Source organism: Dendrobates tinctorius, unplaced genomic scaffold (genome assembly GCF_039654945.1).
Source record: "Dendrobates tinctorius isolate UK_male_01 unplaced genomic scaffold, ASM3965494v1 ptg000097l, whole genome shotgun sequence".
NCBI lineage: Eukaryota > Metazoa > Chordata > Amphibia > Anura > Dendrobatidae > Dendrobates > Dendrobates tinctorius.
Window position 1 is genome coordinate 23,068,939 of NW_027361765.1, and position 13,255 is coordinate 23,082,193.

Genomic DNA, 13,255 nt, shown 5'->3' on the forward strand with positions numbered 1-13,255 from the left:
CATTGGCAGTAAAAGACACCAAAGCTCATCACACCAGTGAGTTTCTCCAGGTCTTGGTGGAAAAGGTTCTGCAAGACTATGAACTTAAAAAAGAGCAAGTTCTTTCTGTCGTAACTGACAATGCTTCAAATATGATAAGTACTATTAAGCTAATGAATGAGAGTAATGATGGTGACCAGCAGCTATAAGAACATTCTGGGTCCACAGACACAGAAATGTTTGAAATAGATGAACACAGTATTGTAACTGAGGAGCAAACTGAAGTTGCTTCAGATGAACAGCAACATGATAGTTTAGATGATCTTGTTGAAACTGTGTCACTATGTTCTTTCATTCATCACATGCGCTGTGTTGTGCATACGCTACAGCTGGCTATAAGAGACAGTCTGCAAGAAGGACATGCTGCTGCACTGATTGGCAAGGTGAGAAAATTGGCTACTGTTGCCAGAACCCCTAAAGTTGACTCAATTTTGAAGAGACGTGCTGGAAAAGGGGCAATTATTGATCAAGCCACACGATGGGGCAGTACTTACTTAATGATTCAGCGCTTGGTTGAACTGAAAACCTTTGTAGACATGGCTAACCCTCAACTGACGCTAAATGAAAGTCAGTGGAATCAGGTGACTGAGCTGGAAAAATTGCTAGAGCACCCATTTACAGTGACTAAAAAATTACAAGCAGAGGACTTAACTCCAGGTATTTTCTTAAAGGAGTGGAAGAACCTGATGTTTTGCCTGTCCCAAAGAGGAGGGTTAATTGCAAGTGGCATTGCTACATCAATGAAACGGAGAGAGGAGCTACTATTACAAAATAACATTCTTTTGGCAGCTGTTTATGTAGACCCAATGCATCGGATTCTTCTAGATGATCAACAGCTAAGTAAAGGAAAAGAAGCTCTGTTTGAAATAGCAGTAAGGATGAGAGGGTTGCAGGTCAGGAGGAACAAGAAGAATTTGGTCGTCCTGCCACATCTTCACCCTCATCATCAACTGATGAAGAATTTAATTTCGAAAAATATTTGGATCACAAGGACCGTGCAAAGCGTTCCCGCATAGTAGTCATCCCCATCAAGGAACACAGCCAGTACATTTCAGCAGAATTTTTCATGTGCACTAAAAGAAATTGAGAAATTTGACCGTTCATCAAAAACAGTGCAACAAGCGATTCCTCTGTATCCTGACATTGTCAGAGATGTTACCCGAGTGGTTACGGCTTTGCCACCAGCACAAGTTAGTGTAGAGAGGTTGTTCTCTGCTCTCAAAATAATTAGATCAGATTTGAGGGCATCCATGAAGGAGGATCTGACAGAGGCAATATTTTTTCTGAGGACAAATTTATAGATTTCTTCTTATTAACTGCATAAAAGTGTTTCTTGCATATTTACTTACAGTTTAGAAAAGTTTATAAAAGTTATTTGCTATATTCTAATAAATGTAGTTTTTGCACTAAGTGGTCTGATTACTTATATGATGGTGAGGAACTGAATAAGCACGATGTTTAATATTTTACAACAGTAAATTTGTTGTTATGAATTGGCCATTTATGAAGGAGTTGGAGCCTGATAAAATCCAGGAGTTGGAGTCGGAGTCGCAACTGTGGCTTACCGACTCCACAGCCCTGGTGGAGGGATGCTTTTTAACAGTGTTCCTGACACCCCCCTCCCTCCCAGATAACTAGGATCACCTCCTGATCGTGCAGTCAAGGGATGTGTTTTCTTGCCATCAAAATGAAGAGACAATGAACCAACAATGGCATATCAAGGGACACAAACTCTCAACCCAATTTAGCATACCTTGGACCTACAACCTTATAGAATCTAGCATCTCTGAACTACAGTAACAGAATTAAACCCATTAGACCTGATATAAAAGAAATTTTATTTAACAGATGTCCCAGCAGTTGCTTAAAGATCACAACTATAAAAGTTATAAAAACAGTATTTACAGATTCAGCAGCATTGATGCCTGAAATGGCAGTGTTATAAAAGTGCAAAAAGTGGTAGTCCCTGTGCTGTTTTAAGAAAGACTTGCAGCTAGGTCTGTAATCACTGGAGATAGCAGTTGAGGGATGGTGCTGATCTTCATTAGCTTACTGCTGGCATACTTGTTTCTTACAGCCTTAAAGAGGGGAAGAAAAAAAAAAAAAAAATATTTGATTGACAGCTAAGTGTTGCTCTACTTGCCAAGACTCCACCGTTTAGTTTAAAGCTTACCACATGCTTTGTCATGTTCTTGTTGACTTTTGTAACATTTTTTGCCATGTGCCTCATGATATGAGACAAGTCTTCCTCAAGGTACCCAGTGTAGTGCTGTTGTGTAGCTCCCTAGAGAAGATGGAAATATGTATAAGTGATTTGTATATTAGATCAATCATTCCACAATAAGAGGCATGGACACATATGCAACTTACCCAGCTGCCCTCATCAAGGACCTTCTGTGCCAGACACAGTGCAGCAGATGCTATTTCAGAAGGTCTGAAGTGGACCATATCATAGTCACCGAGGGTAAGCTCCATCAGATACTTTGAAAGTGTGTGCCGTTCTGCATCAGCCTGCAGAGAACAGAGGTTAAAACCTTCTAATTTCAGGAATCTCTAAACTGCAGGAATTGATGGTTTCCACATAGGAATAAAGAAACTCCAGATAGCCTTTCTTGCCTACACTCCACATGGCCCATCAATGGGTCCTGACCCAATTTCTCCATCAAAGGTATATAGGAGGCTGTCAAGTCAGGAGATAAGGGCAGTCTCTATGCAGATGAAGCCAGAGTGCACATGTGTCCCCCCCCCCCCCACTGAACACCACAACATTTTACTGTCTCATGAACACTCCCCCTCATGCTGCAGATTTGAACTTTCAAGTCTGTATGTCCATTCTTTCACCCATTTTAATGAAATAAAAGTGCTTATTTCCTGCCAACACATTTTGCTTTACAGCACATTTTTTCTGCTGCAAGTCTTGGGCATTTGCACATACCAAGACTATTTTTGGATTCATTCCAAGTTCTAACACCTTTCAAAACGGAGTTAATTTTTCACAAGACCCAATTGCACCCAAGCAGATTCTTAGAAAACTTACACTACATGCTTTTGAAGCACGTCTCAGGAAATGAAGTGGTAGTGGACGGCCAAGGTCAAAGTCAAGTTCACGCAGCATAAGAATTTCCATTTCTCTAACTTGTGATGCAGTATAAGCATTGTCTGTGATATAAACAAAGTCTGAGATCTCTGGGGAGTACATTTCTTCATATTTGGAAGCCAGTAGAAGTGCAGTTACACCGACCAACTGAAGCTTTCCTCGAGTGATGGGCTGAACCTATGTTCAGAAGACCATTAGTCAGACTGATTGTGAGAGCATGGAGTAACGAGGACAGAAAGCCAGCACCTACCTGGAGAAAACGATCCATTACGGCTATACCCATGTACAGAGTCTCCTGAAGCAGTTGGAACCTGGAGTGAACTTGGACTAGCCAGTCAACCAAGATTGCCCTCATGCGTTCGTTTACCTCCTTTCCTTCCAGGTATCTTTGTTTTATTGGCTGCTTGAGCTACAGAAAATGCAGACACAGGATAGTCTGTTTACATGTGGGAAATATGTTAGGTGAGAGTGTTTAATAACTCATCTTGTAGGTCCAAGTTAAGAAAGTCACTAGGCTCCAAACCAGCATTACTGTCCTGAAGTTTATGCAGCAGACTTGGGGTAGAATATAAGGAGGTGGAGTCAGATTTGTCAAGTTGATATAAAATAAATCAACTCCTAAAAAAAATATATTACCGCATATACTTGTGTATAAGCCGAGCTTTTCAGCCCATTTTTTTGGGCTGAAAGTCCCCCTCTTGGCTTATACACGAGTCACATACCTGGGGGTTGGTGGGGGAGCGGGGTGTTAGTGATCATACTTAAACCCCCCCCCCCCGGTCTCTGCAGCCCCCTCGCTTCTCCAAGGTCTCCCTTCAGCAGTCACGTGGTACTGCTCATTAAACTCATGAATATGTGCATATTCATGTGTAATGAGCAGTATCACGTGACTGCTGACGGCAGGAAGGGAGACCGTGGAGAAGCGGGGCTGCAAAGACCACGCCAGGAGGGGTAAATATAGCGATATTCAGTTAAGGGAGCAGGGGGCGCAGTGATGTGGTTAGTGCACGCTGCGCCTCTGCTGGCTGGACAGTCACTGACACAGAAAGGGGTAGACAGTGGTGAATATCTCAGGTGCTGGGTCCTGAACAGGAGAGGAGAGTATGGCTTTTTGCAGCAGCATAAGGGGGCATATTCTATGGAGCATTATTAACCTCCGTGCAGCATTATATGGGGTGTATTATATAGAGCATCTTATGGGGCCCATCATGAACTGTATGGAGCATTATATGGGGCTCCTGATTAAATATGGATATGCAAAAACATTTAACCTACTGATGTCTCAATTTTTATTTTTGAAATTTACCAGTAGCTGCTGCATTTTCCACAATTCAATAAGTTTTCCCAATTTTGTGTGGCAAAATTAGGGGAGGGGGGGGGGGGGGGGGTGTCAGCTTATACAATACATTGTATACAGTAGTACAATGCAGGATGTGCTGTAGATTTTTTGTAAGAATTTGGGAAAGTTATGAAGTTTCCTATAAATGTCTGTTCTGTCCCTGATCTAAGGATCTTGACTTTTAGTTGAGACGAATCTGCTCCACTTTATGTACATGCTCCGTAGTGACCAGTGCTGTGGGGTTGAGAGTCAGGGAAATTGAGGAGTCGGAAGTTTGGCTTACCAACTCCACAGCCCTAGTAGAATAACTGATTTGCCATATACGAGATGCTAATACAGCACAGTACAAAAAGAGGACTTGAAAATCCTCCAATAATGGAAATCAGCAAGAGAACAATAAGGTTTACCTGTACAGGCCTCCAAACAAATGCACTATCAGGATGCAGTGGACCCATATAATAAAGATGGCAACACAGGTGCAAGAATACCAATCAAGCAACTGCTCACAGCCTACCAATACATGGAGGGGGCGGTTGCCTGGTATGTTGATGCACAAAACTTGTATGCGGCGCTGTTCACACTAAGGCCATGTACATCATCCAGGCCAGCCTAGTACCAACACCCTTCTATTAGCTCAGGCGGGCTGCCCAGCGCTAACAAAATGCATGCCGTGTGAACAGACACCGCAGCTTGTAAACTGCGGTGTCTGTTCATACGGCATGCATTTTGTTAGCGCTGAGCAGCCCGCCTGAGCTAAAAGAAGGGTGTTGGTACTAGGCTGGCCTGGATGCTGTGCATGGCCTTAATGTGAACAGCGCCGCATACAAGTTGTTTTGTGCATCAACATACCAGGCAACCGCCCCCTCCATGTATTGGTAGGCTGTGAGCAGTTGCTTGATTGGTATTCTTGCACCTGTGTTGCCATCTTTATTATATGGGTCCACTGCATCCTGATAGTGCATTTGTTTGGAGGCCTGTACAGGTAAACCTTATTGTTCTCTTGCTGTTTTCCATATACGAGATGCACAGCACTGATGGCTACATGGTGCTGCAATACAACTGAAGTAGGAAACCTGTGTAAGGGTACTACATATGGTTTTCTATTTAAGACTGACCAGATTCATAATGCTACAATGAAGGTGCAGGCATGCAGAAGGAAAAAAAAAAAAAAAAAAAAAAAAAAAAAAAAAAAAAAGTTATAAAAATTGGTCATGAGACAACATGAAGCTAAACCGAGTCTGCAGTTGACCTCCCACCCCCCCATTCCGGTCACATCTGCTGTGATACTATTAAAGCTTTGATTGTTACTTCGTACATCTTGTGGCAAGAGACAATTTCTGGCAATTATGTGCAATAGATTCACAAGTCTGGAATGTATTAACTTGCATTGCAAGATACCAGCCCCTTCCCTCCAATCCACTGACATACAGCAGCTCCTCACCCCATTCATATATGCAAGCAAAGCATCCCCAGCTGTCCCACTTCTAGAGCAGCTGTTCAGTCACAGCTCACACCACTGATTGTGAGTGAAAACCTGTTCCCTTTATGAGAATTGTTAAAACAGTGTACACTGCAGAACAAGCCATTAGTGACAGTAAAATAAAGTTCACATGTTCTCCTTGCAGGACAGTTCTGGTCAGTAGCAGCAGTACCCAACCAGGAAGTTAAAGGGTTAGCTTGTGTTCAAGGCTAAGGGCTCATACTCACATGCAAGAAACTCAGACGAGTCTCACACGTCAATAACATGTATTTCTATGCAGCTGAATGCTCCGATCCGAGTATTGATGTGTGAGACTCGGACAAGTTTCGTGCATGCGAGTATGAGCCCTAACACTTACCTCCAGTTCTTTCAGGTAGTTATAAATGTCCATTACGTATTCACTACACAGCTGTGGGTTTCCACTGTCTTCAGCATCAATGTCTTCCACACCATTCATAAAGTCAGAAAAAGCCTGGCAGAGTTCCTCTTCATCTCTCATAGACACATCCATCAGAACTGGAGAGGATTTCTAGAGGTTAAGACACAAGTTAGAGTTAAAAAGGTCCTTATGTATTTAATTAGAGGTAGTATAGAATAAGGAGCAGTAACAAAGTAGTTAGTCACAGGTGTATTTGCCCATATATGTCAACTCTTGTGATAAAGTGGGTTTCCGTAAAAGGCTTTGTCCTCCATGACTAGAAACGTACCTTTTCTGGAGCTTCAATCACAGTCGCTTTCACAGCGACAGGCCTTGGTTTCAAATTGAAATTTGGTACTTTAGTTACAGGTTTGGATGGCTTCATCACTGCATTAGAGTTCTGAGAAGAATAAAGTGAACATCACGTTCTGCAACAATCATCTGACATCAGTTTTAAGCAGGTCTGTGGAGTCAGTGTCATGGAAATTGAGGAGTTGGAGGTTTGGCTTACCGACTCCACAGCCTTGGCTTTAGGAGCGTCACTATAAGTAGGGCAGTAATTATACTAGGCTTCAGTTTGTCAGTGTACCCGATTAGCAGTGTTCTCAGTCTGCACACAGCAGTGCTACACTGCTCATCTAACCACTGGGAAGCCTCACTGCTGGCAGTGGATGCCTAGACAAGAACAGGGCTCCGATACTAGAGCAGTGCCATCAGGTACAGGAGTCTGTGCTACCAGAACTCACTTTGGACTTTGCAGGGTAGAACATTAGCACATCTGAACCTTATGAGTGCAAATTTTATTTAAATTAGAGGTACATAGTAAATGCAAGTCAACACTGCACAATACCCACCTTCACAGAAGGCTGCTTTCCACGCACAGTCACCTTATTTCCTATTTCTCCCAGAGCAGCTCTTGGCACTAAATTAGAGGGGGCTTTAGATTTCATAGCTCCTGCTATAGCATTGTCAACGTCACGGGAAACCTAAAGAGACAGTATTAGTACAGGCTTAACTGGCATGTACAGCTTAAGGGCCTGTCACACTAAGCGATATTGCTAGCAATATCGCTATAACGTCACTGGATTTTGTGACGTAGCAGCGATATCGCTATGTTTGATACTTACCTCTGACCCACGAGAACGTTCTGGGCCGTTTCTTGTCTGCTTCCTGCTGGGCTTCCTGTGGCGCCGACGAGCGACGCGTGGACGTCTTCATCGCCTCATCTGACAGGCAAGTAGCGACCCCCGTCCCTAGCTATGTCGCTGGTGAGATCTGCCTGTGTGGCAGCTCACTAGCGACCACTTAGCGATGCACCAGCGATCCTGACCGCATCATATCGCTGGTCGGGATCGCTGGTGCATCGCTAAGTGTGACAGGGCCTTTAGGCTTCAGTGCCATAGCAGTAAAGGGGGTGTTCATCAGGGCTGTGGAGTCGGAGTCGTGGAGTCGGAGTCGGTGCTCATTTTGGTGGAGTCGGAGTCGGAATAAAATGGACCGACTCCTAAAATATATAATAAATTGGGTACAGTAGTTCAATGCAGGATGTGCTGAATATTTTTTCATAGGAGTTTGGGAAAGTTATGAAATGTCCTATAAATGGCTGTTCTATTCCTGATCTAAGGCTACATTCACACGCAGCATTTTTCCTGTGTTTTTTGAGGATACGTTTTTCAGCTGCAAAAGCTGATCATCTTTTTAAAAAACCGCATCACCTGAAAGGTTTTTGAGCTCATAGATAATGTTTTCAATAGCAAAAGCAGATTAGAAATCTGCTCTATCCATATCGTATCTGTACCAAAAAGAATGAAAACCGGGTAGTACAACAATATATATTCTGTTCTATCTAAATATCTTGATTATTGGATCATAAAAATGATTAAATGTCTGAGGTTCACATTGTACTACAATAAATTTTTCACTTAAATATAAGCAATATGTGTGGGAGTCGGAGTCGTGGAGTCGGAGTCAGGGAAATTGAGGAGTCGGAGTCGCAGGTTTGGCTTACCGACTCCACAGCCCTGGTGTTCATGCAAGCTACCCATTTGCATGATTGGCTATTGGAAGACCTATCAGATGGGGTCTGATAAAGTGACCGATCAGCTGAAAACAGGTCAGAGAAGAAAGCTACTCCAGGCAGCTCCTGGCTACTAGTCAAAAAGAAGCCACTTTCAGCTGGTTGGTGGGAATCTGACTCTGGTCAACTCTACCAACTTCTTACTGACCTACCCAAGAAATAGGTCAGTATTTTCTGCCTGGACAACCCCTTTAAGGCTTTTATATGGAATGAATTTTATATAGCACCAACATATTAGTTAAGTGGGGACAGACAAATTCAATACAAGACAGTTTATTACATTAGGAGTGAGGGCCATGGCCACATGCTTACAGTCTATAAACTCAAAGCTTCATTAATCTGACACTAGCTATGGGGTGTAATAAGACTATAAAAACATAACCCTAGTAGAGCTCAGTGCCAGAAGGTTCAAAAGGTCATTAAAGCACAGAATGTGTGTTCAAACCAAGTACAGCACTCGGTGGGGCCACTTACATACATCTTCCACCTGCTTGATTTCAATCTAGGAAGCCAGAGCAGCTGAAGGGGAGGGACAGGTGGGAAGGTGTATACAAGTTACCGTCCCCATCATGTCATGAAGAACTGAGCAGCATCACCGGTCAAACCAAGTCCCTTTAAGAGCAAAAGGCTGACAGATCAACTGAGGGGGCATTACAAAATGCTGTCGATAAGCCCCTGATGGCAGTGGCCACACCTCCTCAGAAAAATGAGGTGACAGTCGCTTTAAGCATGACAGCAGCCCACTGAGAAAAAGCGCACTTCACTGAGCAGGAATGCACACGGGGACAGACATCTACAGTACATGACTACATGTCGGCTATTAACACTGGTCAGAAGTGTGTGCAAGCATCACTGTGCTTTACACCATGGGTGGGCCAGTCAGTGACCTCTGGACACTACAGGTTACCCCTGCCTAGACCAGAGTTAGCACCTGCACAGTAAGGCTGTGGTCACAAGTTGCGTTTTTTGCTGCAGTTTCTGCTGAGCCAAACCTGCTCCAGCGTGATCTGAGAGTCAGTGAGTGCTCCGATCCTCTCACAGCACGGGCGCTGAGGACACAGTAACGTCACCGCCTCCTCAGCGTGAGGAGCAGGTACCCCACACATGGCCCCGTACATGACAGCGCAGTGGGGGGTGCCCAGTGCCTCTCCCGGGCCATCACTCAGCTCCTGCTAGAGGGGAGCGCATTGCAGGGTCCCCACGCTCCCGTCACACGGGTGGCGCACATGGAGGCCACACACCCCAGTCCTACAGGCCTTCCCGGCCCGAACACAGACCAGGGACAGACGCCGCTCCCTCCACAGACCGGCGGTACTCACAGCAGCGCGGCGGGTCGCCATCTCTATAGAACACGGTAAAACCACACGTTAAAACCCAGCTTCTCGAACCGCAACCTCCACAAGACGCTACGACTTCTCAACCTAACTTTGAATTAATTTTAAACATTCCTCCGCGTCTTCTTATTGGCCAGGACGTTTGTGACTGCTCACTGCCTATTGGCTTACCGGCTCAAAGCAACGAACGTTGCTGTCCTGGCAACCAATGGCGTAAAGTCTTCAATCAGCGTGTGTTCACTCTAAGCTCTCGTGTGATTGGCCGAGAGAAGTAATGTAAACACGCGGTAACCAGCGAGAGCGAAATATCGCGAGAATCACCCAGCAAAGGAGCGTGGGACATAATTGTCACGTGACCGTTTGATTTCTGTCAGGCGCTAGAGCTAGAAATGCGTCGTTCTCTTTCCGTGCTGTTATGGCTGCCGGACATGTTTTTGTAGCCCCCTGATCGCATTTTTTAGCCGGTGTGCGTGTGTAATTAACCCATTGTTTGACATAGGTGGAAAGTCTCCAGTTTAGGACCTGAGTGAGCACTGCAGGACTTTGCCTTTGCCTGTGAGCTCAGCTCACTGTACCGGACTCAAGTCTGCAGTTAGCTATTAGATTTTCATGTATGATGAATTATTCATAGAGTGGATATTGTTTGGGTAAAATTTTGTTCAGGACTGTGAGATGTTTATTTTGACTACTTGTGCTCCTGGGTTATTCACGTAAATCGCTTATTTATGTCACGCATAATCAAACCTACTCTATCGTACGTAAGATTAATTTGAAAAGAGGTTCCCTGGACTACCAGTACGCAAAATGACCAGCTCAACGTCCTGAATAACGTTTGCCAAAAAAAATCAACTCTGTGTAGTTCAGAAGTTATTCACGTAAATCGCTTATTTTTGTAACCGGAAACTTGGAAGAGTTTCACCAGTAACTTGCTAGGACTATCATCACAATGTACTTCATGGCCAGAATGTTGTGAACTACATCCAGTAAGACATTAACCCCTTAATCCCATATGACGTACTATCCCGTCCATGTGCCCTGGGACTTAATTCCCAGGGCGGGATAGTACGTCATAGCGATCAGCAGCTCCCACGTGGTGAGCGCCGCTGATCGCGGCCGGGTGTCAGCTGATTATCACAGCTGACACCCGGCACAATGTGTCAGGGGCGGTCACGGACCGACTCCAACGCGTTAACCCCTTGCACACTGCGATCAAACACAATCGCGGTGTACCAGGGGTTAAAGGGAAGCATCGGCAGGGAGGGGGCTCCCTCCGTGCTTCCCTGAGCCCCCCACGGCAGCACAATGTGCAGCGCTGCTGCGGGGGGCTCTTTCTCTACAGGCCCCCGGATCCAGGATGGCGACGGGGGCCTGTAGGGAGCTGACTTCCTCACTGCCTGCAAAGCGCAGGCATGAGGTGCGTCTATGCCTGTGACAGATCGCTGATCTGTCACAGTGATTTGTGATGTGACATCAGCAATCTGTCACAGGACACTGATGTCCCACCTGGGACATTGTAATAAAGTTAAAAAATAAAAAGTGTAAAAATAATTTTAAAAAAAATCGCTAAATATATTAGTAAAAAAAAAAAGATATTCCCCAATAAATTCATTTTTTGAAAATAAAAATAAAAAAAGCAATAAAAGTACACATATTTGGTATCGCCGCGTCCGTAACAACCAGCCCTATAAAACTGTCCAATTAGTTAACCCCTTTAGCAAACCACTTAAAAAATAAAAAACGAAGTAAAAAATAATGATTTATTATCATACCACCGAACAAAAAGTGCAATAACGCGCGATCAAAAAGACGCATATAAATATCCATGGTACCGCTGAAAACGTCAGCTTGTCCCGCAAAAAACGAGCCACGATACAGCGTCATCCGCAAAAAAATAACAAAGTTATAGCTCGCAGAGTAAAGCGATGCAAAAATAATTATTTTTTATATAAAATAGTTTTCATTGCATAAAACTGACAAAACATAAAAAAACTACCTAAATTAGGTATCGCTGTAACCGTACTGACCCGAAGAATAAAGCCGCTTTATCAACTTTATCGCACGCGGAACGGTGTAAACGTACCCCCAAAAGAACACTGGTTTTTGTTCATTCTGCGACCCAAAAATCGGAATAAAAAGCGATAAAAAAAGTCACGTGCCCGAAAATGGTACCAATAAAAACGTCAACTCGTCCCGCAAAGAATAAGACCTCACATGACTTGGTGGGTCAAAATACGGAAAAATTATAGCTCTCAATATGTGGTGATGCAAAAACTATTTTCACAATAAAAAGCGTCTTTTAGCGTGCGACAGCTGCCAAAAATAAAAACCGCCATAAATAGTAAATCAAACCCCCCGTTATCACCCCCTTAGTTAGGGAAAAATAATAAAATTAAAAGAAAATGTATTTATTTCCATTTTCCCGCTAGGGTTAGGGCTAGGGTTAGGGCTAGGATTAGGGCTAAGATTAGGGTTAGAGGTGTGTTGGGGTTTGGGTTCGAGTTAGAATTGGGGGTTTCCACTGTTTGGGCACATCAGGTGCTCTCCAAATGCAACATGGCGTCTGATCTCAATTCCAGCCAATTCTGCGTTGAAAAAGTCAAATGGTGCTCCTTCCCTTCCAAGCTCTGCCATGCACCCAAACAGTGTTTTACCCCCACATATAGGGTATCAGCCTACTCAGAACAAATTACAAAACAACTTTTGGAGTCCAAATTCTCCTGTTACCCTTAGGAAAATAAAAAATTGGGGCAAAAATATCATTTTTGTGGAAAAAAATGATTTTTTTATTTTCACGCCCAGGCGTTATAAACTTTTGTGAAGCACTTGGGGGTTTAAAGTGCTCACCACATATCTAGATAAGTTCCATAGGGGGTCTAGTTTCCAAAATGGTGTCACTTGTGGGGAGTTTCAATAGTTTAGGTACATCAGGGGCTCTCCAAACGCACATGACACCCGCAGACCATTCCATCAAAGTCTGCATTCCAAAACGTCACTACTTCCCTTCCGAGCCCCGACGTATGCCCATACAGTAGTTTTCTCTCACATATGAGGTATCAGCGTACTCAGGACAAATTGGACAACAACTTTTGTTGTCCAATTTCTCCTGTTACCCTTGGGAAAATAAAAAAATTGGGGACTAATTGATCATGTTTGTGGAAAAAATACAATTTTTTTATTTTCATGTCCGGGCATTATAAACTTCTGTGAAGCCCTTGGGGGTTCAGAGTGCTCACCACACATCTAGATAAGTTCCTTAGGGGGTCTAGTTTCCAAAATGGGGTCATTTGTGGGGGGTTTCCACTGTTTAGGTACATTAGGGGCTCTCCAAAGGCAACATGACACCTGCAGACCATTCCATCAAAGTCTGCATTCCAAAACGTCACTACTTCCCTTCCGAGCCCCGACGTGTGCCCATACAGTAGTTTTCTCCCACATATGAGGTATCAGCATACTCAGGACAAATTGGACAAC

General features: G+C 43.9%; 1 protein-coding gene across 2 annotated transcripts; it reads right to left on the reverse strand.

Annotated features, from left to right (window-relative positions):
• Positions 1 to 1,858: 1,858 nt before the first annotated feature.
• LOC141098938 (G2/mitotic-specific cyclin-B2-like) lies at positions 1,859 to 9,923 on the reverse strand. 2 transcript variants are annotated; one of them, XM_073586957.1, is made up of 9 exons: positions 9,770 to 9,923; positions 7,228 to 7,359; positions 6,663 to 6,773; positions 6,314 to 6,484; positions 3,387 to 3,545; positions 3,077 to 3,313; positions 2,410 to 2,550; positions 2,213 to 2,323; positions 1,859 to 2,117 (listed from the first exon to the last, which is right to left on the reverse strand). In XM_073586957.1, exons 1-9 carry the CDS (start codon positions 9,788 to 9,790, stop codon positions 2,016 to 2,018), a joined length of 1,185 nt encoding a protein of 394 aa, XP_073443058.1. In that variant the 5' UTR covers positions 9,791 to 9,923; the 3' UTR covers positions 1,859 to 2,015. The 2 variants fall into 2 exon arrangements, with proteins under 2 accessions (XP_073443058.1, XP_073443059.1); XM_073586958.1 differs by lacking the exon at positions 3,077 to 3,313.
• Positions 9,924 to 13,255: the final 3,332 nt, after the last annotated feature.

Coding starts and splice junctions, on each gene's coding strand:
- LOC141098938 (XM_073586957.1), bottom strand. CDS start 9,790: ATGGCGACCCGCCGCGCTGCT. Junction 7,360..9,769: donor TGGCGACCCGCCGCGCTGCT/GTGAGTACCGCC, acceptor CTGTCTCTTTAG/GTTTCCCGTGACGTTGACAA. Junction 2,324..2,409: donor TCCTTGATGAGGGCAGCTGG/GTAAGTTGCATA, acceptor CATCTTCTCTAG/GGAGCTACACAACAGCACTA.